Here is a 23,146-nt window from a genome sequence, read left to right on the forward strand (position 1 = left end):
TTGAAAAATCTTTTAAAGGGATTTAAGGACGTCTTTGTTTTATCCTGCTATCTGACTTGCCTAACGGCTTCCCCCGTCAGATTGTTTCTTTAGGTTTCTTAGATTCTTTCTTAGTGAAGATGAATTTGGCACTTTGATTCAAAGCTTTAACTTTGTTTATATGTAGCAAAGATGACTGTAAAATAAGCTTTGCTATTTATAGCATATAAATCATGTCGATTTATGGAAGTAATGTGCTTTATTTCAGTCTCCTGCTTCTTCACCTTCGTTCTTTTATGTGCACCCTTCTGAAGTCATTTATCAGCCAGTAGGGATTGCCCAGGAAGGTGGTTGCGTACCTCCTCCTTTCCTTCTAGTGGAAGCTGCAGTTCCAGAGGTATTTTCATGATCACTTTTATTCTCAATCGAAGCATTCATCTGCAATTGAAAAACACATTTAGTTTAAGCACAGGTAGTTCCGTGCACTTACGTCAACAGTTTGATGTACTTTCCCCCAAATCCATGCTGTTGCAGAGTTAATTCATTTTTAGTTGTCTTCAGATTAGAATATCTCTTCCAATTTTCTAGGAGGATACTGAGATTCAGAAATATTTTAGAGGATCACAGGTGTCTGACAGCAGTATAAAGGCTCATCAAAGTGTTTTATTTGAAGATAATATTTAAATAAAATAGGAGTCAAGATCTTCAGAATGCTGAATTAATCTATCCAAACTATGAGTTTCTCTAAGTAGTTCTTTTTCTGTGTAAGTAGAAGCTAGTTTCTGGATGTTCAGAAGAGCAGAATGAATTGAGAGTAGTTTCTGCTATGCTTCGCATACAATTTTTTTTTTGCTTCTGTATCAGTAGCAATTCTAATTTTTGAGAGATTTTTAATGTACAATAAGGCTATTTCTTTATGATTGGGTATGAAAAATGACAGTAATAGACTAAAAAAAAACTATTAAAATTTGAAAAAGTGTTATGATTAATTGGTACTCTTCCTCTTTGTTAATTCATCTTAACAGAGATGTCAGAATAAATGGTAAATTAGCTCAGTAATAATTAGCTCAGTAATATTTTTACAAAAGTTGGAGATAATTGTATTGCTGCAAGAGATGATTACCAAAACTGATACTCCAAACATCTTTAGTGAGAAATCCTGACACACGTAAATAATACCACTACAGCCTTCTTCTTGAATAATACAAAACATGTGTTGCTGTTTTCTTTCTCCTTTTATAAAACACATAAATCTCAGTATTTATTGTATAATATTTAAACACTGTTCCAGTTAGAGCTGAGTGAAGCTTTGTACTACAAAAGTGTGCTACTTCAGTAAAAGAAAGTGCTTTCTGGCACTAATCTAAATAAGGTAGATTAAAGATATGATAGTGATCTAAACAAACTAAATTAGCCAAACTTTGATATACTAGGAATAACATATTTAAATAGTGATATTTCTGTTTGTAAAAAGTTTAGTAGATGTTTTTATATAAAAATAGTATATATTACTCAACAGTTTGAAGTTACAAGGAATTTAAAATCACGTGAAAGGTTTGTTAGCAATAATAATAATAATAATGAAAAAATGAAATAAGCTTTTCTGCTCACTTTTTTTTTTTTTAATTTTTATTTTTTTATATTAGCCATATTCTGATCATGGAGTTCAAGCGCCCCATCACCAGCCTTACGCCCAGAGTGCCATAGCCATGCCTGCACCTGTGAGTCAAACTAAGCCAGTTAAAGTAAGCACAGTAGTCTTACTGTCCCCTCTTCTGAAGGGGGACAGGAAGAGAAGAGGGGCAAAGGTGAACATCTTTTAATAATGAATTAATAAATAAGGAAAACAGAGATGTTGCAGACAAAGTGAGGTTTTTCTCCACTTTAGGTTTGGTTACAGAGAGGGCATAGAGATTACTGATTTTAAAACTATTTTTGGAAAAAAAAATACATAACTTGTTATTATGAAATTGAGAATCAGAGAAGTGCAAATTAACAATGTGTTTTGAGAGAAAATGATGGTACAAATCCTTGTCTTTGTCTTTGGATCTTGAGAAGTTGAATTCATTGCTTGCAGCCTCAAATAAGCACCCTATGTTGTGTCAAGGTGGAGTTCTGGAACACTGTATGAAAAACCATCTGGGTCAGTTGCTTGCAGGTGTTTTTCTGCACAGTTCTGGTATTGAATGGCCATTCTAAAAACTGTGGTTCTTCCATATCACCTGATACAAGGTTTTTCTTGAGTCTCAGTTTAAGAACCCTTCGCTTAAATTTCTAAGGATGTTAACACAACTTTTGAAATTAGGTTTTGCTTAGACTTTGCTTGATAACAAAAGACTGAAGGTGTCAGTAGGTTTACTTGATACTACAGCACTTCTTCTGTAAAGATGATTGCTAAACTACAAATAACAGTAAGTAAGAATGACTCAAAGATTTGTTACAGGCTCTCATATATTTCCTTAATTTATTTTAGATTTATTTTGAGAAGAATCTTTTCCAGAGTATTGTGTAACAGTATCTCCTAAAATATCCAGCAGAGGGGGCTGTAACATTAAGTGTTGTCTGGAAATAAAATGCAATTACTCCAATAAAAAAAAGAAAATAGAAACTGAATATGAGTTTAAGAATAGTAGTCCTGGGAGATTCATCTCTTAAAAGAGAGCTGGTATGACAGAGTGATCATATTATCCAGTTTACATTCCATTTTCTCACACACATAAGCAAAAAAATACACAATAGTCTTGGAATCAAAAGCAAATGCATTCTGTATCAAATACAGAAGCAAGCTTTTTACTTTGAAACTTTTATTATCTATCCTAGGACCAAAGAGAGCAAGATAGTGTGCAGTAACTTACAAGGTAGATCTAAAGCATGTTAGCTTTTCCTCTTCCACCTTAATGACCACAGTATCATGCATTTTCTTAGAGCAAAGTAGTTTACCATGTGGTAAGTGATAATGTATTAATTTGGTGTAGAATGTGTATGCATGGTAAAGCCATGTTTGAAAAGTTATGCGGCATAGGAAATGAGCTGCACATTCATACTCATTTACCTCATGATACAATATTTAGTATGTAAGCTTTATACCAGCTTAATCTGGTATAACCCAGGAGCTCATTCCTTTTCCATACCAACCATTTCCTGTGCTCATACAGGTTTTTGTGTGGCAATATGGTAAAACAGGTCAGGGGACTGATGTAGGTAAAGGGGAATCCCCGCTCCCAGTACACACAAAGCACTAAAACTTGCATCAGTTCCTCAAACCACTTTGTCAAGCAGTAGCGCAAACTCTTAAATTAGAAGTTTGGTATATAACGGAGGAGCTAAGACTCGTGTTAGCAGTGCTCATTTAAGCATAGAACTGCTAATCCTATGTATTCCTTCACTGTATTTTTTTCTTTCTTACCTATTTTCTCAGAAGTCTTCTTTGAGTCTATAACTAAAACTAAGCTCTGTTCAGGTCTCAAATAGATTCCCAAATACATTTAGACTCTTACAAAGACTAGAGGAATTCTGATAATTGTATCCATTATAAATTAATGCCAAGTAATTTCTGACAGTTAATTTTATTTATTTATAGTTTTGTTTAGCAGTTAATAGTTCTGGAACATAATTCTCCATTCATCTTACCTTTTTATGTACCCTCTTACAGTTTTGAGTATGTTATAATGCCTTTGATCAGCATATATTGTCTGTCACTATGGTTGGGCACTCGAGAGTGACTGGAAATAAAAGAGCAAATGTTGAGAACAGGCTTGTATTTATTAAGCAACTGTTTGTCTCATTACCACCTGCTCCCCAGCTGCAGGAAAATATTACCTGCTGGCTGCTTTCTTGTTAAAATATCCCAAAAAACATGTATCTGCTGCTTGAAAATTATGAGTAATGGCCGTGTAAGAGGGAACAGATTTAAAAATGAAGACGTTGTATTGATGGTCATTTGTTGTCCCCAGTGCACTAGGAGTTGCAACAAATGCTTTAATATTATTACTACTAGGAGCTGTTAGTCACGTGATGAGAGCAGGATGGGTGACAGCCAGTATCCAGATATAATACAGATATGCACAAATATAGTAGAAAGTTACAGACTATAGTGTATAAGTTAAGATTGGAATTCATGTTGTCTGGTTTCAGACCTGGAAGTATTACTTCAGAGTTAAATTTTTGTTTTGATAGATGGCTGTCTTGAATTAGGAAGTACTGGCATGGTCAGTGTTTACTGGATATTGTCTGGGAGGCCTGGGGAGTTGTGCGTTCTGCAGTCTAAAAAACTGAGCAAAGGTATAAAAGGTTGTGCCAAGTGGAGGTGGGCAGGTGAGGGTGATTTGTTGTTTTGTTTTATGCTTTTTGTTTTTCTTCTTGGTCATCTTTTCCGACTGGGGTGTACCCAAGAGGGGTGTACCCAAGAGGGGTAACTTTGCTGTTCCCATGATCTGAATCCAATGGAATGGTTTGGCCAGTGTGAGAAGTATGAGATGATAACACTGTCTTTTCCTGCGCAAGACTTCTTAGGAGGCATTCTTTTTTATTTGAGCTTGGACATTTAGTCTAAGGGGAAGGAAATCAATCTACTCTACTTAGATTCTTTATGCCTGTCCTCACAGTAGAGTAGTTTTAGCTGACAGTCCGATGATCCTCATAATCCAGTTCTTGAAAACTAAAAGTGCTATATATGAGATTGGATTTATTTTAAGCTTAACCTGTAGAAAATGTTCTAGAAAGTCACAGAAGAGTACAAAGGTAGTAAGGTTGGTTTTTTTTGGTTTTGTGTGTATGTCTTTGTTGTATTTGTTTTGTTTGGTTTGGTTTTTGTTTTGTTGTTTGTTTGTTTGCTTATTTGTTTTTTGTTTGTTTTTCCTGAAAACCTCACTGGCTGGGCTCTAAAGCAACAACCAATCAATGATAGAAATATAACTCGGCTTTCAGATTTGTTTGCTTGTTTTTTGCCACCACTTTGTTCTCTGTTCTCCACAATCTTTTCAATAGCTTTAAAATGGAATTTTGTACTTCCCATAAGAAAAGGCTTTCAGAGAGGTCAAAGGTTCTTCACTTAAATACTTCCAGTCTACAGTCCGTTGGCAGTAATTGCATTGCCTCCAACTGAAAATGCAAAGGAAGATCTGCCCATGTCAAAAGAGAATTTAGAGTATTCATTTGAAATGTAGCATTACTAGTACTCATGTATGCTTACATTCCGGTTATAATGGCATATGGTGATAACACCTTGGTCTTTTTGTAGTGGCCATTCTGTAAATTTAACTGAACTTAAAGTGATCCATTTTTCTCTGCAAATAGGAGCAATAAGGTAAAATTTGTGGTTTATGTGCATTTATAATATGCATAAATACACCTATGTTTATGTCTGTAGATATGTATATACATACGAATGTATGTATGTCTAAATTGTGTTTTTTAAAGGAAAGTCTTGGTGTAAGTGTTTTTGGAAAAGCATAGTAATTTTATACTAGAACTATGTACTTACAACATGGTATGTGGAACAAAAAGAATCAAGTTTAATTTTCAGTATAGGTAAGTATTTTTTTCTTCATTTATACATGTAATGAAATAAGGAAGAATAAAACTTCTGTTTTAAATTACCTAAAATCTTGTCCTCATTTATGATTAACAGGAAGCTTGTCACAAGCTGTAGCATGGTCTATTGCTCTTTACAGGGTATTTTAAACTCCACCAAAACCATACTCGTTAATTCTATGTTAACATAGAAAGGAGCAGAATGGCATGCTTTGTCTGGCATTGATTCCTTCTGTGTTCTCTTTACAAGCTCCTCTTTTTCTGTCCTGATAGTACGTTCTCATTCCAGTTTGGTGGTTTCTTTTGCTTTCTCTGATCGGTATGTTTTCCCTCTCTTTACTTTACAGACACTATGGAGCATTCACTATTAAGCCATTTGGGCAGCTTTAGCCTACCTGTTCTGATTTTCTTGTCCAGTCCTTCCCATGTGGCTGAGATCCATCATCAACATACCAGCTAGCAGCTGCCTGTTGTGAAACTTAGGGTCAGTTTTTTTGTTGCAATGCTTGATAGTTATGAACTGGTAAATAATAAAACGCTAATATGGAATTTAGTATAATCTGCAAAATTACTTAGTTGCTTCATGCATGTTTGTAAATTTCCTGTTATTTATAGACAACAAAGTTTATGTAGCTCTTATAATCCATTCCCAAGACAGTTGTGTATATATTCATTCCATCATTATTTTTCTTTCATATTGAAGTTTCCAAGTTCTGTGCATGTTGGGATTATTTTTCCTTCAACAACAAGGGAAAATTTTAGCTTTTCAATGTATGATTTTTGTTTCTGTTATTAGCAACTAGCTTCCTCCCCTTTTCACCTGATTTTTGGTGATTTACAGTGATTTGTGTTCATGGAATTAAACTCTATGGCAAGTGCTTAACAGTTCTTTTTATTGTGAAAAAGGTGCTGCTTTTAGTTGCTTATTTTTCTTTTAAAATTTAGTATTTTAGTGAGATGAAGTTAGGGAAGAATATCCTTTGCACATGCTATTATTTGTGTCCATTTATTATTTGTTAGCCTTTTAACAGCCCAGCAATTTGTAGCAGGGGCTTGCTGGTTGGTTAGGGTGTGACTTCTTATCTGTGTACGCATCTGTACAATAAATCTCTGGATGTGGCTTTAAAAAAATATGCTAGTGTGAAGCTTTAGTTCTTCACTGTCCTGCTGGGACCAGGCATTACAGAGGAGGAAATGTGTTGTGTCTTCCATATCCAAGTGCAAGTCAAAGCTAAAGAAGGAGTTAGAGAAAGAGATTGGAACTCCAAGGCTGATGTAACAGTGGCTAGAGTAGGTACTGGATGAAGGCTGGTACTAGATCGCCCACGAGCCTAGAAGTTTGGGAAGGAAGTGTACAAGATTTGGAGCAAGTAGATGATGAAAAGAAACTGAAATCTTAATTAAGATTTCATTGAGTTGGGTTAAATATTCTGATAGGAATGCAAGAACTACAGCTGGTAGTACTATGAAACTGGCAGAGCTAGAAGGGAGGGGAAAAGACAAATAAGTTTAATAACAGAAGAAAGAGGAGTAACAGAGAGCTAAGGTTAGAAAACAAATACGGTTTTGAGTCTATCCTGTGGCATAGTAGGAAAGGGGTAAAAAGATTCAGAATGGTTAAGTAAAGAAAACAAAATATCTGGGAGTTCCAGAAGTGGAATACAGAGCAGCTGAGATGCAAAGAGAGATTGTAGGAGAAGAACCTGATCTTAGGAAGACCAAACAGAATAATACAAGCATTCTAGAAACAGTTCTTGCTAGCACCTAAAACAGTAGTCCTGTTTTCTGGATCTTGTCATCTTTTTGTCAGCAGCAAGTGTCATACACTGACAAGTTAATCAGTCAGTTGCGTATTTGTTAGTTTACAAACAGGACAGCTGTCAGTTGTTCAACTCACATTTTATATATCTGTGAGCTTTGGCTACTGAAAATTATATAAGCATGATTACAATTTCAAATAGTTATTTCAAAACTGTTATTAAAAATACTGGAAACTACATACAAATCAAAAGAAATTTAAGGCTGACCCATCAGTTTGAGTCAGAATTAAGGCTGTTTATACAGTGTGGAGCTATATATGGTTTTAAAGCTATCTAGAATATTTTCCCAGCGAAGTTGAAATGCTCAGGTATCGGGTTATATACTTAGGAAACCTGTGAAATAAACTAAAACAGTCACTATGAACATCTAGTGCTAAGCTGAGTTTGAGGTTTTTTAATCTATTGTTCTAATCTGTTGCAGAGAATGCAAAAGGTGTTGTTGTTGTTTGTTTTTTTTAATATAAAAAAAAAAGTATATATTGGTTAAATAGTTTCACACAGTATATTATAAAAATGACTGTTCCCTGATCCATTTTGAAAGAGGATAGCTATTACTTTACTGACTTGATACACTTATGTAAAGCTATATGGTAAGTGAACAAGACCTGTTCTTGCTAAATTAAACTTGAACTCATTTGAAGGCTCCATTCTTGCAAAGAAAGTTATTTCTTGCCACTGTCAACTTCACCTATAGTATGTAATAGATACTGACTTTCTTTTTAAATCAAGTCCGTTGAGCAGATGGAATATTAGAATAGATTCTATCTTTTCATTGAAGCATAATTAATGTAATAAATCAGACACACTTGGAATTGGAGGAAACAACATAGCATTTTTCCCTCTCTTTAGGAATCAAGATTGCATTCTGTGAGAAGAAATTTTTTACATCATCCGTCTGTGAGTCTCAAACCTCAGTATACATGAAGTCCCCATTTTCGTCCTAGAAAACAGGACAGAATGGAAGATGAAATATACTGTCTTCTTCTACAGATTCTCTAAAGTGTCTTCTTAGGTATTCAGTTTGCTAACGCACCTCTGACGTGGAGGATACATAGTTCCTAACTTCTACCATTTACCTGAGCGTGCCTAAATTTAAATGCCATAGTGTTTTGTAAATAAATAAAATCAAATTTTGTAGTTTTGACAGGTAAATACATGAAAATGTGATTTTATCCTGCATTTCCTTTTCTTAATAAAAACACTTTCACGGGACAAAACTGTAACTTCTGGTATACAGCCTAATGTATAAACATCGGTTACTAACATAGATTGAAAAATGGCATACAAGTTATTAAACAGAAAATTTCACATTTAATTTCTGTACTATATAAATTTAAAAGGTCCTTTAATTACAGTGGAAAAGCCATTTTCCCACATATACACTAGCAGCATCTGTGTGTTACAGATTTTTTTTTTAATCTATGTGCATTTTGTTTCAATTCCAAGAACTTTTGTGCATTTCTGGTGTTTTTTGTTTTGTTTTGTTTCGTTTTTCAATCGGAATTCCCTGTTTTTAATAAGTTGTCTTTACATGTGTGTCATTTTAGTGCTTGGGTAGAGTAACTTCTTAAAATTTGGACCACTAGTTGAATAATTGCTTATTATTGCTGATGGTGACATTTTTCTTATATGGTAAGCAATATATTTGGCTTTATGAAAACTTGAAAACATTTGAGAATTTCACTTGTCTGCTTTGAATTTTTCTGTTGTCTGAGCAAGACTTAGGAACTCCTTTACAATGTAATGAGATTGAATACTTATTTCTCCTCAATTGCAAGAAAATATTTTTCTTCTTTTTATCCTTGCTTCTCCTTTCATCCCGCTAGGATACCTTATATATTTTGTAAAACTTGGGTTCCTAAAAGGTTAAAATATAACCTTTGTATTTAATAGGAAAACAAGCTATGTGTTATTGCTTATAGTAGCATTGACATCTTTATATATGTAAAATATGCTGGTTTATTTTTGTTTGGTTGTGTTTTTGTTTTTGTTTTTTGTTTTGATTCTTAATCACTTAGGGATCTTACACAGTGGGCATTATTGTCAGTCAATGTAAGTGTAATATGTAAATATCTTAAAAGATGATTCTAGCAGTCAATAGTAGTAGTATTGTGCAGGAAAAGAGGTGGAAACTGGTGCTGTTCTTACAGTTGTTTGAAATTGTTCTGGAAGGAGATGCCATGTACTTAGTTGCATGTTTACTCAAGTTACTTCATACCTTTACTAGGTAGAAAAAAAAAATCTACATGATTTAAACATGATTTGTTTTTAAAAAAATGTGTTGCTGTGGAAGCTGTTGAGATCGTTTTGCCCAACGAGTATCAGATATTTGCAAGTTACTGTGTCCACAGGGATATCAGCATATTTCTGAGGGGCTAAATAGCTGCTGCTCTAGTTTGTCATGTCTTTGAGCCAGTCTGTACCACCAAAAATATCTGTCCAGTTATTCTTCTGTTTTATTTAGATTTTAGAATTCATCGTTATAAATACTACAGAAATTTTGGCACAGCCTCACAATAACTTATTTCCATGAGAGAATTTTTATGTAGTAAATCTTTCTGTAAATGCTATGCTGTCTCTGAAGCTGCCAAAAGAAAGTTGTGTGTTCTGTTAGAGGCTTTTTTCTTGGATCATGAAGCAAATACACATTTGACCCACAATGTGGAAGAGTTAGTCCTAAATCTTTATTTTGGGGATTAGCAGTTTCAGTTTACTAAATATAACTTCCCTGTTCCTAGAGTGGTTTAGGGATAGAAGAGGTAAATTTCCTAACAAGTTCTATATTGAAAATGTGCTCACGGGGAAGACTTTTAAACTAATAGCTTGAAAATGTGTAAATATTGTGCAGTCATTTACACATCTATCAGCTTAAGTTGCATCTAATGCAAATACAAAATGTCCTTTATTTCTGTTTATTGGAACAGATGTTAGATTGTTGCTAATGAGTTGATTCCATGACCTTTGCTTCAAAGAATATTTACTTCGTTTTTACTTCCATATGAACTTGATCATTTGGAAGGATATTCAGCATTAAAAGCAGAAGTCTACCCACAGTGTTCTGCTGCAAGGTCTATAACTTCAGTCTGGAGGTATCAGTTGTTAGGATTATATCACCAGGGCTTAACAATGCTTCATTTTGTTCTGACACCTAGAAAACACCAAGATGAATCACTGGTAGGTGGTTTTCCTTCAGGAACCACAGATTGCTGTTGAAACATTGATGGTTCTCCATTCATATTGTAGTTTACCTTTCTTTAAGATGTCTGCCAACAATGAAGGCATAACATGAATTACTAGTAGCTAAACTTTAAGCTCTCCGTAGTTGAAATCCTATCTTAGTAATTCAGGTACCTCAATTGTGTCTGACTTCTGTAATTTATTACAGGAATACACTAATTTACACTAAGAAGACTACACGATTTTCTCACAGGTGGAGTCTAAAATTGCATTATTTTGATACTGTAGCTTCCACGATTTTTAAAATCTCATAGGCTACACAGTATTACCTTCCTACTGCTTAAAATTTTCATAAAAATTTTCATTAAAATTTTTCAAAATTTTCATAATTCATATACTTCTATACAGAATTCATCTAGTTAAGTGCAGATATTTAGATTCCTCCCTGTGATTTTGGGTTTGGAGAAGGGTTAACGTCTCCTTTGGACCTCTGTAGTTTCCCTTTGGTAGCTGTAGGAGGGTTCAGATTAGGAATAGGGTCCCTGGACACTCGGTAGCTGATGGTAAATAATCATCTTTGTCTTTGTGCACTGCTTGTCACATAGTAGCAAACCAAATTAATTTTCTGATTTCCACTTCCTGAGAATTTAGTGACCCTTGCTAGTATTGTTTATTTTCTACTGAACTAGCTGTTACAGTGTTTTTAGCAACTGTTGTTTGTTTAGTGATATATTTACATGGTCAAGTGCTAATTCTAACATTCTGTTAAGTAATGCTGGCTAACAACCTGTAGATTTACAAAATTTATCTCTCCCTTGTGTTTTTATGTATTTGATCAAGGATTGGTTCTTGCATTAAGTAGAATTTTCTGGTTCCCTAATGTTTCGAGTTCCTGCTACTTCTAATCTTAAGCACCAGAAGTCCATTCATTGTCCCTGTAAAACTGTTTACATATTTCATATTAAAGTGATTATTTGTATTCTGAAATGTGTTTTTCAAATAGTTCAGTCAATGAGGAAACTACATTCCAATATTAACTGAGCAAAACCTCGCAGAATACATGGCAGAATACATAGTTTTTAACAGTTTGTAAATGTAAGAAGTTATAAGGGTGTGAAATAGTGGGTGTTCAGTTGTTTTTTACTGTAAAAATTACAGTAAAATAGATTTCTAGCTTTGTAATGTTGAGCTGTTACAGTAGTTTAAATTCACCTGGTATAAAATTTCCTTCGGTTCTGTTTCCTATTTAAAAGATACACATAGTAAATCAATACATTAAAGGTCTAAAATATAATGTTAGTGTCTCAATACGCATATACAATCCTGTACATGGTAGGCAAATCCTTAAAGCTTTTATTCAGAAAATCTAAATAGAAATACAGAAAGCAAAACAGTAATATGTGGCTCTAATTTTAACAATGTTTAGTAATGAAGCTAATATGTAATGGAGAAGTACGTGTCTTGTTAGACACATACTTGTCACTGTAGACTTCTTGAGCCACAAATAATTAGAAAATATTGAAATTAAGTTTGAGGGCTTCCTATGGTCATTTTACCTCTCTGTCCATCGGTGGAGCTCTAGTCTACGTAAGTGTGTATATTAAATGTAAGCAAAATGCTGTTCATAAAATTTCTAATTGTTTTTTAATCAGATTAGTAAACGAGGACATCCAGTTTGATTTGAAAATGCATGATTTTATTTAACTGCATAGTTTCATTCAATACTGTTACATTCAATACTTGCAGGTTCAGAGGATCTAGTCAATTGTAGCCTTGTTAAATGAGATACAGTGGATGTATATAGATAAATGTGTAATAAATTTGTAGGTCTTATGTTAGAGAACTGTTCATGGCTTCGTAAATCCAAAGCTCCTTCTGTTGAAGCTGTTTGTGATGCAGCAGTAAGCAAGAAACAAACAAAGTTTCTGTGGTTTGTAACTTCTAGTAAAGTTCTGCTTTAGTAGCTGAAAGTTTAATGCAAATACATTGGTCCCTGTATACTGTTTGAATTGTAATTTGTTTATTTAATTGTAGCATACATTAATAGTTGAAACAGTTCTAGAAAAATGTGAAAAATTGAATTGATGAGCTTTTATCATTAAACTAAGCTTCTGCAGTCATCAAAACAAACTATTGTCATCTAATTCTACTTTTTAGAATATTTAAGTTAAATATTAATACAGAAAACCTGGCATTTCTGCTCGAAGCTAACATGTTTAACAAGACTGTTGTTCCTGTTACATTCACAAAATTGTTCCTTTTAGGGGAAGAAAAAAAAAAAGATAAAAAGACCTGTGTGAGACAAGATAAAAGGGGTGGGTCAAAGTGGTTGTAGTGAAATGATTCTACAGAAAATTAACTAAATGACAGTGCTTTGTTTTAGTTTCTCTTAAAAATAATAGTTTTAATAGTTCTTGAAGGTAGAGACGTGAAAATTATTTGGCTATTGAATTGCAGTATTTTTCATATTTTTCTAATGGAAATTTTTCTTTTTTTTTTTTAAAGTGTTTTTTTCTCATTGTCCTTTGCCAAGCAAAACCTTTACTTTTTCCGGGAGTCATAAAAATTAAAAAAAAGTAACCATAAAAAGAAATACAGAGAGGGACTATGAAGTGCAAAATTGTTGCAATTTGTGAATAATATTACTTAGTTAATGCACTGTCTCTGATTCCTGTAGTTGCTCAGTTTGCCTCAGGTTTTGGAGCTATTTGACTAATTTAGCTCTGGTTTCTAATTCATCCTCTTGAGTCTTAGTATTTCTGTCCTCTGCTAAAAACATTGTGTCAGGGATGACTACACTGTAGCAGATGATCATGCTTATTTTTCTCAGTATTGCTCAAATATACCTTTGTAAGCTGCAATCACAGCTGCTAAGAAAAGCTGCTACTGGGAAATTTTCTTGGTCCAAATGTTATTTTACATCTTGGCTTTGGCAGGGGAGCTAAGAGTAAACTGTTTTGTTTCTTGCTAGTTGAGTCACTTTGGGGCCTAGTGAAATCTTTATAAACAGAAGTGCCTTATTCTGTAGGTAACTGGTACATTTTTAAGGTATTTGTATTTCCGATGATCGCAACTCTTTAACCTACACAATAGAAATGGTTCTATTTTTCTATAGAAAAGGCTGTGCAGCTTGTAATACCTGAATTTATTCCAGGTAAGCTCATCGGCTCAAGTGTTAGAGTGAGTAATCTCACAGAAGTGCTCTTGGTGATGGAGACTCCAGCTGGTTCTAAATCACTTGGCTGAGGAGGAGTTAGTTCCCACGACTGTGATACCACTTACAGATTTCATAGGCCTTCTTAGGAGTCCAGCTTCAGTTTCCCATTTCATCAGAATGAAAACTGTTACGGGATCCTGGAAGCTTTTCACAGAGGCAGAGTCACTTTGGGTTAATTGCCCCATGGTTTGGTCAGGCCGTGGCCTATCTCTGCCTTTTCAGAAGTCTAAAACTGATGCTGAGCTTGGATGAGTGAGTCTCATGTGCTCTTCCCGTGGGAGCTGCTGTGAGTGACACGCCTCAGTGAATCCCAGCATAGGGTGGGGACCTCTTCCTTCCCTGGTACCACTTCCCAGAACCTTTGCATTTTGAGTCACCGCAGCGGGCAGTTTTGCTGCAGAACCTTGTTGCAAAATGGATCTAAAAACAAAACCCTTCTTGAAGCACCTCTTGAAGCCAGAAATGTTATAAACTTGTTTCTCTCCAAACAGGTCCAGGTGTCTTGGTGCAGATTTGAACTCCTGTGAGGAATACTGCTCATTTTGGTTTGGTTTTGTTTCCTTTGTTCTGCTGTGTGCTCAGTCATTGCATTGGTTCAGTCCAGTGACTTCTGAGTCAAGTCTTTAATAGTAGCTATTGAAGGATTTCCAGTTTGGAAGCTTGTAACTACTTGACTAATCTGGGGTTACCTAAAATAAGGATCATCATTTTTATCCGTAAGTGTTTCTGCATTGGTGTCAAAAAGGGCTTGTTTATACTATGAAAAATCCTGTCTTGGAGAGAGGGTTGGAATCTGATTTAAGCCTTGCTACAAAGAGTTGAAATTACAGCATTCTGGCCTCATTTAAAAACAAAGCTATCTTCAGTTAAATTAAAAAAAAAAAAAAAAAAAGCAAACAGCTGGCAACTAGACTAGTGTTGCAAAAAGGTTTCTTCACTTGCTGCTATTTCCACTTCTGCCATGACTTTATACAAGATCTTAAGACCCTTGTGGAATCAGACAGCAGGATTCTCCAAGTTGACCGGACCATTACGTGGATGTTTGGGATAGCAGCAGTTCATGGATGACCTTTTCTGGAGAAAAAAAAAAAAAAAAAAAAGTATTTGGAAACAATTTTTGTGTAAGCAGATATTCAGGAAGCTGGAGAACTTAATTGTTTAATTGATATGTTCTCCTTTGTTTTAATCAAGAAGACAACACAGGAATTTCCTCTTTGTTTCAGTACCTGGGATTTATTTTTTTTTAAGACTGTAAGATTGAATTGGTGATGTTGCATAGGCTCTGCACTCAGTGATTATTCAATTATTCCAAAATTAAGTAACTTTAAACTATAATGTGGATTTCAAAGGTAAATCATTCCTGGTAAGCTACTTAAAGTTACATCACTTTGCTTATAGGAGAACAGGAAGAAAACCCCAAGTGGTTAATGTCTAAATCACATTGACTGATTATAGAAAATGTGGGCAATTCTGATAAGACTAATAGCATACAGTGAATAAAAATATATAAAGCTTTTAAAATCCAAATACATGGATTATCCAAAATGGATTAATTTGAATCTCTGGTTTCCTCTAGATGATTCTGAATTTTTCTAGATGCAGTCTAAAAGCAAAAAACTTGTATTATCAAACTGCCCATCCCTGCAGTAACAGTACCTCAAAAAATCACTCACTGTTCCTTTTTTCCACGTGTGTTGTTGTGGTCTGCATCAGGGCTCATACAGTTGCAAGTTATTTGCAGTAGTTAATGTGAGAGTACTGAGTGCTTATGTTAGGTAGTGGTAAGCTTTCTTTATTATTATTTTTTAATGAATTAAAGGAATATATACCGGGCCCTTAAAATTACACTAAATTTTCAGGACTTGAAGAAAAAGATACATAGGGAGCAGAGCGGAACATCTGCTGTTGCAGCTGAGGTCAGCCTGATGGAGGAGAGGACTTGTTCCATACCCGTGAAAAAGGGGGCAGAAGGTCTTGTAACTATGTTCATATTAGCTTGAAAAGGACTTTGTGATTTGAACGTCAGTGTTACTTGTTAGTGTTGATCAAAACCAATTACATAAGCTGATTTTAGTGATGTAGATGCATATTGTAATCACATGATTTTCTTGAGAAGAAGCTCCTTTACTACATGGTTTTACATTATTACAGTATATTACATTATGTTCATGTTTTTCTTTGGAAGAAAGTTCCTGCGGAAAGGAAATGGGAACTAAACTTTGAAATCTAAAATAAGGACTAAACTGCTTTTCATTTACTTTTCTGCCCTTTGAGATGCCAGAAGTAATTTCCTCTTGAAGCTGACTTCCTTTCTGGAAATGATTTTCGTCTCCAACCATGTTGAGGCTCTTTTCTCATTCTTTCATACTGACTAACTTGCTTTTTTTTCCTCTGACTTGCTGCTGCATTTGAGTAGTACTTCTGGAGGTAAGTAATTACTTACAAACAGGTTTCTCTATAACTTTCTTTTTCAGTTCTTGTCTTCCCCCCACCCACCCACCCACCGCCCCTCCTTCCTGCCCAGTCAGTCTAGAAGGACAAACAAAGCACTATTGGTGTCCTCTGCAAGGGAGCACTGATAGGGGGCTGGCTGTAAATTGACGTGGCATGGAAAATCTCTGCTAGTTTCTAGCAGCTCTAACATCGCTGCAAAATCAAGCCTACTCATACTAAGTTTGTAGCTTGAAAACATTACAGGCTTACTGTTTATATATACATACAAGAAAATGAATGGAAAGTACCCTCATCTTTTGATTTGGGAAGCAGACTTTTTCTGTATTTGGATTTACAGCTAATAGAAAACAAAATCAAAGGGAATTGATTACTTTTTTACTTTTTTTTTTTTTTTTTTTTTTTTTTTTGTGAGCAGCAGATCTCGTTGCTTCCCCCTCCTTTTCCTGCGATTTAATCATTTGCAGATCTTGCCATGGGGTGCGGACTGAGAAAGCTGGAAGACCCAGATGATAGCAGCCCTGGAAAAATTTTTTCTACATTGAAGAGACCACAAGTTGAAACAAAGACAGAATCTGCTTATGAATATGTATTGCTGGATTTTACATTAGAAGGTAATTTCTGTTATATCTGTTGTTATTCTGAAAACGTAAGGAATAGGATTTAACTTTGTTCTGTTTTGTCTGAGTTGTAGTAAAACTTACATACTTTTATCCAAGCTAGCCCAAATGTAAGACTTTTATTTTGAAACACAAATCATGACGAAGGTCTTCACTTAGATAAAATTACAATGGAAACTGCTGAAGTATTTTTAACAACAAAACCGTCCAAATTACACAACTGTCCTTGTTAAGGAAGCTGGCTAAAAACTGTTAGAGATTTTCCTAGTTTCCTATGAGTCAGATACTGCTATCCTTACTCACTTCGAATAGCAATTGTCTGAATTTAGTGTGACTGTTCAGAAAATACACTGTGCCTGAGCAAGGGTAACAGAATGCTGAATAACTGAATAACAGTTTCTTAAAATGCGTTCAACTTCGGAAAACAGGCTGTCATTGTCCTCGTGACTTTGTGCAGAAGCAAGTCTATTTCTTAGCTGTGTAAGTAATAGTCTTCTCTCTTATGCCCACCCCAGCCTTTTGGTGGATGTTTTAGTAAGAGTATTATAGTTGTTTTTTTCTTTTTTTTTTTTTTTTTTTTTTTTTGCAAACGCTCTATTTATAGTTGCTGAATAGGCTTTTGAAATTGTGACCGAAGTGAGACAAAATTTGTATGCGTAGCTGGAGGCAGACAGTGCTCTGTGGGATACTTCCTTCCCGAGGGTGTCCCGTCTCTAACAGAGCTACTCCCTGTTCCAGAAAGTTGAAAACATAAACAAGCCCAGATGGCTGCCCTCGGAGAACAGACAGCTCAGTTTTGCAGTCACTTCGTGGTAACTTGGCATTTTACAAGAACTGAATCTACTGGAAATTCTTGATAGCGAGGATTTAAAGTACATGTGATAGCTAGAGGCATTTGATAAAGGGAGAAAGTGTAAATGCACGTCTTGTTATGTGTTCAGGAACTTCTTTACAAACAAAACCTGGCCTCTGTTTAGTTTTCTTTTCAAATTAAAGGAATGCAGTTATATTTTTATTTAAAATGTATTTGGCTGTTCACTGAAGAACTATAAGAACTAACCGAAACAGCATTTTACAGAGTTACACTACTTGACAGCAAGTAAGGCTCTTTATTTACACATAGTGACATGAGTTTCTCATTGGTTTATTCTTTTTGGAGAGACAAAACTTTGGGCAGGTAGTAGTGGTAACATACGGGAAATAAAGCTGGACCCCCTAATGTATATGTGAATTACCTATTAATCTACTAATAATAGAAAAAATAATAAAACTTACCTTTTGTGACTAAAGTGTGTTTGGTGTTCTTAAATAGTCTGTGTTCTAGAGAGTTTTGCTCTATTTTGAAGTAACGAGCTTCTGGAAATACTTTGTAAAGGGTCTGTTTTAAAGAAGGTTGTGGCTTTAAGAAAAATCATATTAAACAGTGTCAATAAAGGTCTATTTTTGCAGTATGTTAATAACCTGTTGTTACAGCAGTAAAGATTCATTTCATAAGTGCTTAGCTTCAGTGACGTACTGTGGAGTTATGAATGCTAAATAACATTGGCAGAGAGAAATTTTGAATGATTGCCTGACTGCTTTTAGGCACTAACTGTAAGCAGTTAGATTTAGTACATATCATTCTGTTGGATGGTTTTAGCTGCATGCGCATAATTAACTTTTTTTTTCATTTGAGGTCTCTGAAGAGGTAAGATCATGAATGAATACAGGCAAAAATGCTGTACACTGTCTTTCTTGGAGGCATTTCTGAATGTTGTTTGCTTGTGAAACATGGGGATTGGCTGAGATACTGTAGAAAATCTGTTGAACTACTTTTTTTTTTTTTCTAACCCATTCAACTCATTCACATAGTTGCTTCTATTCAAGTATTCTTGGGCTAAATGAAGCTTAAGGAAGAGCCTATTATCATGTCAGACCAGTTAGTTTTCAGTATGCTGTGAAGTTTTATGTTATATCTTCATGGCACTCTGTTGACTTCCAGAGCAAGATCTTCCCCAGCATCTGAGATTGTTGTTCTGTTGAGTGACATATTGAATCTGGAACCAAGTAAAACAGAAAATCTTATCTGAATATATTTAAGATCCTAGAGTAAGCTATAGCCTGCATTCAGATAAAAGTACAGCAAGCATAAATGCATTATATTTCAGTTTAATATTCTGTATTCTCTGCTTCATCAGATTTATGATATATGGAGTTGAAATGGTCCTGCTAGGGAGACTTTCAGTAGTTCCTGATCTTTTTTCAAGTTGTGGTGCAGATAAGGTCAACCATGCTCTTGTCTAAATCTGCTTGTTGGAGTCCACGAGCATCTTAACTAGTTATTAGCAGTATGTTTTACCTTGATTTGTCTCTTCTTGTTTACCCAAATATTCCCATCCCTACTGCGTAAATGAGTTCTGAGTTCCATGGAGGTACTTGTGCGAAAGAAGAATCACGGCCAAGAAGAATACAGCCAGGCTTGCATTTGCAGGGGTTCAGTGGACTCTGAAATGCTTGTCAAAGATAGGAAATACAATGGTTGCAGTCACGAGGCATATCTCACTTACAAAAACTTATTTTTGGAGATGAGTTTAAACATAAAGTAGAGATAGCATAAATATTCCTACTTAAGGAAAAAGCTTACAGCTTTTCCAGAACTCTCCTACTAGGGAGAGAAGGAATATTGATGCAAGCGTATTGCATTTCAGCCCACTAAAATGACACGCTGCGAAGTTTTTGTCACTCTGAATAACAGTATGAATATGTATGGAGTAGCTGTTTTGTCATCATCTCCAAAGCTTACTATACAATTAGCCAGCTAGCTGTAGTGGGAATTTTCAGTTAAGGCAATTGGAAAATCACTGAAGTGATGATCGTGTTGCATCCATACCTGATTTTTTGGCTTGTGTGTGCTGTAGAGCAGTTACTTCTTCAATAAATATTTAATGTCTCTGGGATTTATTCTGGGTAGAATTATGGGATAGAGGTGTTGTAGGGCAAAATATCATCCGTCTGTTGAAGAGAGGCCTGTAATGCAGTGTGCTTAAAAAAACAAGTGTAAATATTCCTATTGTAGTGAAGTTCCAACCGTGAGTTGTAAGGTAGCTCCAGAAAGTGAAACAACCCAGTGCTATGACTGAGAGTGGTAGAGTTTATGTTAATAGGTTGTTGGATAGCTATCAGCAATAAACTATCAATATATATGCTAATGTTGCTTTTTGATGGTGTGCAGTTCACTCTGTACACGATATTTTGGTTCTTGATAGCTTTTTTTGAGCTGGTAAAGGCTTTACAGTAAGAGTCAAAGTAGCAGTTTTATTTTTTTCCATTCCTTTTTCACTTTAATAAAAGCTTTTATGCAAAAGCATACATTTGAATACTATAAATGTTTTGTTGTTTTTTTTTGATGTTTTGGGTTTTTTTTTGTTGATGTTTTGTGTGGTTTTTTTTAATGTTGATTTTTTTTTTTAAAGAATGCGAGGTTCTCTGTAATGAGTATATATATCAGTATTATCCCCACTTTATACTTGGAAAACAGTACAGTGATTTAAGCTTCACAGAAAACATATCACTCAACCAGCAAAAATCTAATTCTGTTTATTAGAATAAAAGTGTTGGCAAAATAAATATTCATATATAGTAGGTTTATGATACTTTAAACCAGTAGGGTAAGAAGATTTTGTGACTTGCTGTGTCTTTGGTAAACTCCTTAAAATTTATTGCTATTGTGCATGTATAGGATTGGCATGTAGATAAAGGAGGAGGTAAGAACATTAAGGAATACATTTACGAAGTGGTGAGTTTTGCAGAGAGAGGGACCTGTCAGAATATGAAAAGGGTGTGCATCACTTGCAGCAGAGGTAACTGACAGAGACCATCAAATTCCAGATCAAGCTGCCTTGTTGTGAGAGGCCACATCTGTGAAGGATGAAATTGTTGATGTTGGCAAATACATGTGTATGCTAGCAAAATTACTCTTAAGTTACTGTCTGTAACTTAATATTATTATTAATGTAAATTAATATTAACTAGTTGCTTAGTGGAGGCTCTGAGAGCATCTATAATTACAGTTGGAGTTGAGACGAACAGGAAATGCTGATAGTCAGGCTCACTGTGGCAAAGCATGTAAACTACTACCAGTGCACAGTCTTCCCTTTTCTCTGTGCAAAAACTGTGGACCAGACCACAGACCACCCCCTAGTTTTTGCCAACTACTGTGTGGTACCTGGCTGTTACCTGTTGGTCAGAAATGCTTGCGTACACCCAGAGGTATTCAGCTTAGAATTTAGTGATACCATTTAGCTTACTGTGATATGGATTTAAGTCTACTTGGGGACATAATTGTGTATATTTTAAAATTTCAACCTACAATCCACAGATGACTTCTAAGGGATCCAAAAAATGTGTTTGAGGAAAACAAACCTGTTTTTCTAGAATTAAATTAATTTTGTGGAAGTTTACCTCTCAGGTAGGGTTAAAGTATACTGCTGCAGTATGCTTAAGTCTTTGACTAGACAAAATAGTTGCTTAATATCCAGACCAATTGCATGTTTAGATGTTGATGCAGTTCTTAAATTAGCTTGACAAAGCTAGGTCCAACGAAGTATTGTCAAATAGATTACAAATAGATCATGTTGTCTCCTAAAAAATACGTGTTTCACCTAGTTGTATACTTCATAATCACAGTGAGTCTCTTTTTTCTTGTGCAAAGAGGACTTTACCTTGTTAATAAATGCCTTGGCATAGGTTTTGTGTGGTTTACATCAAAGGAACTCACTTCAAAGTGTCTGTACATACACAGTATAATGTGCTTCTCTTCTGTTTTTTCAATGCTTTTAGCTTCCTCAAGTCCTGAAGTTATCAAAATCAGTTCTGTGTTGGATATAACATCTAAGGTGGAAGAATATTACAACAAAGGATATGTCGTAGGAGCTATTCATCCTATTCTACTGCCAATTGGACATAGAAGGAATTTCCCTGCAAGTCATATGTATCGGGTGGTACTTTCAAGATTAAAATTAAGGTAACAGTGAAATAATTTAATTATATGGGCCCATTACTTAAGTTATTTTTAAGAGGGTTGTTCATCATGCATAGTTTATTAACTTACGATAAATACCTCCAAGAATCAAGTAACTGTTCCTTATCTAGAAAGGTGACCAACTTAATAATGTTCTTTTAATTAACCCCAAGTACAAGATGAAACAAAACACTAGGAGACTAATAAGCTGCATTTAATTCCCTCACATCTATCTTGTCTTGTTTTCAACATTTTTCTTTTCACTTTTTCCATAAGAGCACTACTCAGTAAAAGGTACCTGTAAAGTGTAAAATGCTCACAGTTCCTCAGAGAGAATCATTTAACCTTGTTATGAAGGAAGTACTCTGTGACTGGGGAGGCTGTACAAAAGCTTGTTTTTTTTCAGTGAGGAGAGAGTCAAGAGTTTGTTTTCATTCCAACTTCCATAATCTTGCTTGTTACTTCTGGTTTTGCTGCATTGTAATCACCATGTGATCATAAGGAAAATATACAAAGAAATATTACAGTTAGCTCCTTTAACTGCAACGAAAACAACCTTTTTGTTCTTGAGTAACTAGAAGAGTGGATTTCATGTTGTACTGAGAGGTGTGATGGTTCCCCTTCCATCTCAAGTCCTGGTGTGATGCACAGATGTTTGTTCAGCTTCTCTGGGAAATCTCCAAGGATGTACCTCTGACGGTGCTCCCTGCCACTCCTGCAGTTCTATAAAATGTAGTTCATTTGAGGGAGATTCTCCATCAAATGTTTTGACTAAACAAGCATTGTCCATGGTATGGCATTTGCTTCTCATACATCTTACTTTCATAAATTCACGTGAAGGCAAGGTGAATGTTGTCCATATGGACAGATGCTTAAAGAAAAAGGCAGAATACTTGCTTTCTGGAGCTGAGCTTTCTGAGAGCTGACACTGCCCTCGACACACCTAATCTCTGTAGACGTGGGATCCTTATGAAGTTGTCAGTTTAACTGGTAGGCCCTTGAACAGGTGAAGGACAAGAACCAGCAGCCTCCTTCTGAAACTGCTGGCTGTAAGTACCTGACTGCATTTGCAGATGCCATATGTACGTACCTCTGTTGGGTTTCCTGCAGGTGGATGCACCTTCTCCAGCAACTATCTTGAAAGTAACCTTTTTATATTCGAACATACTTAATTGATGTTTCACTCCAAAGCTTGAGTGAAAGAAACAGCAAAGAAATCCATACTACATTGATGATGTACAACAAATGTTATACGATCAACAACAGAACTTACTTTCAATAAAAAATGATGAATGTTATTCTTTAAAATAGAAATTAAAGCTTGTAGGATTCTGAAATATAGGAGTGAAAT

General features: G+C 35.1%; 2 protein-coding genes across 10 annotated transcripts in view; both read left to right on the top strand.

Annotated features, from left to right (window-relative positions):
* The window catches only part of BOLL (boule homolog, RNA binding protein), a 40,750-nt gene extending 27,930 nt beyond the window's left edge, over positions 1 to 12,820 (top strand). For all 6 annotated transcript variants that reach the window (XM_084523546.1, XM_084523544.1, XM_084523545.1 and 3 more), the window contains 4 exons: positions 248 to 376; positions 1,626 to 1,724; positions 5,859 to 5,995; positions 8,181 to 12,820. In XM_084523546.1, coding sequence (XP_084379672.1) covers positions 248 to 376; positions 1,626 to 1,724; positions 5,859 to 5,882 — 252 coding nt within the window. In that variant the 3' untranslated portion in view covers positions 5,883 to 5,995; positions 8,181 to 12,820. The remainder of the gene's footprint in view (positions 1 to 247; positions 377 to 1,625; positions 1,725 to 5,858; positions 5,996 to 8,180) is intronic.
* A 2,449-nt stretch (positions 12,821 to 15,269) lies between these two features.
* The window catches only part of RFTN2 (raftlin family member 2), a 34,227-nt gene continuing 26,350 nt past the window's right edge, over positions 15,270 to 23,146 (top strand). The window contains exons 1-3 of one of the 4 annotated variants that reach the window (XM_084523543.1): positions 15,270 to 16,152; positions 16,644 to 16,790; positions 21,615 to 21,798. In XM_084523543.1, the coding sequence (XP_084379669.1) occupies positions 16,652 to 16,790; positions 21,615 to 21,798 (323 nt within the window). In that variant the 5' untranslated portion in view covers positions 15,270 to 16,152; positions 16,644 to 16,651. Of the gene's footprint in view, positions 16,153 to 16,273; positions 16,791 to 21,614; positions 21,799 to 23,146 lie in introns of those variants that run through there. The other 3 variants (XM_084523540.1, XM_084523541.1, XM_084523542.1) reach the window with 3 other exon arrangements.

Source organism: Aythya ferina, assembly GCF_964211825.1.
Source record: "Aythya ferina genome assembly, chromosome: 6".
NCBI classification, from domain to species: domain Eukaryota; kingdom Metazoa; phylum Chordata; class Aves; order Anseriformes; family Anatidae; genus Aythya; species Aythya ferina.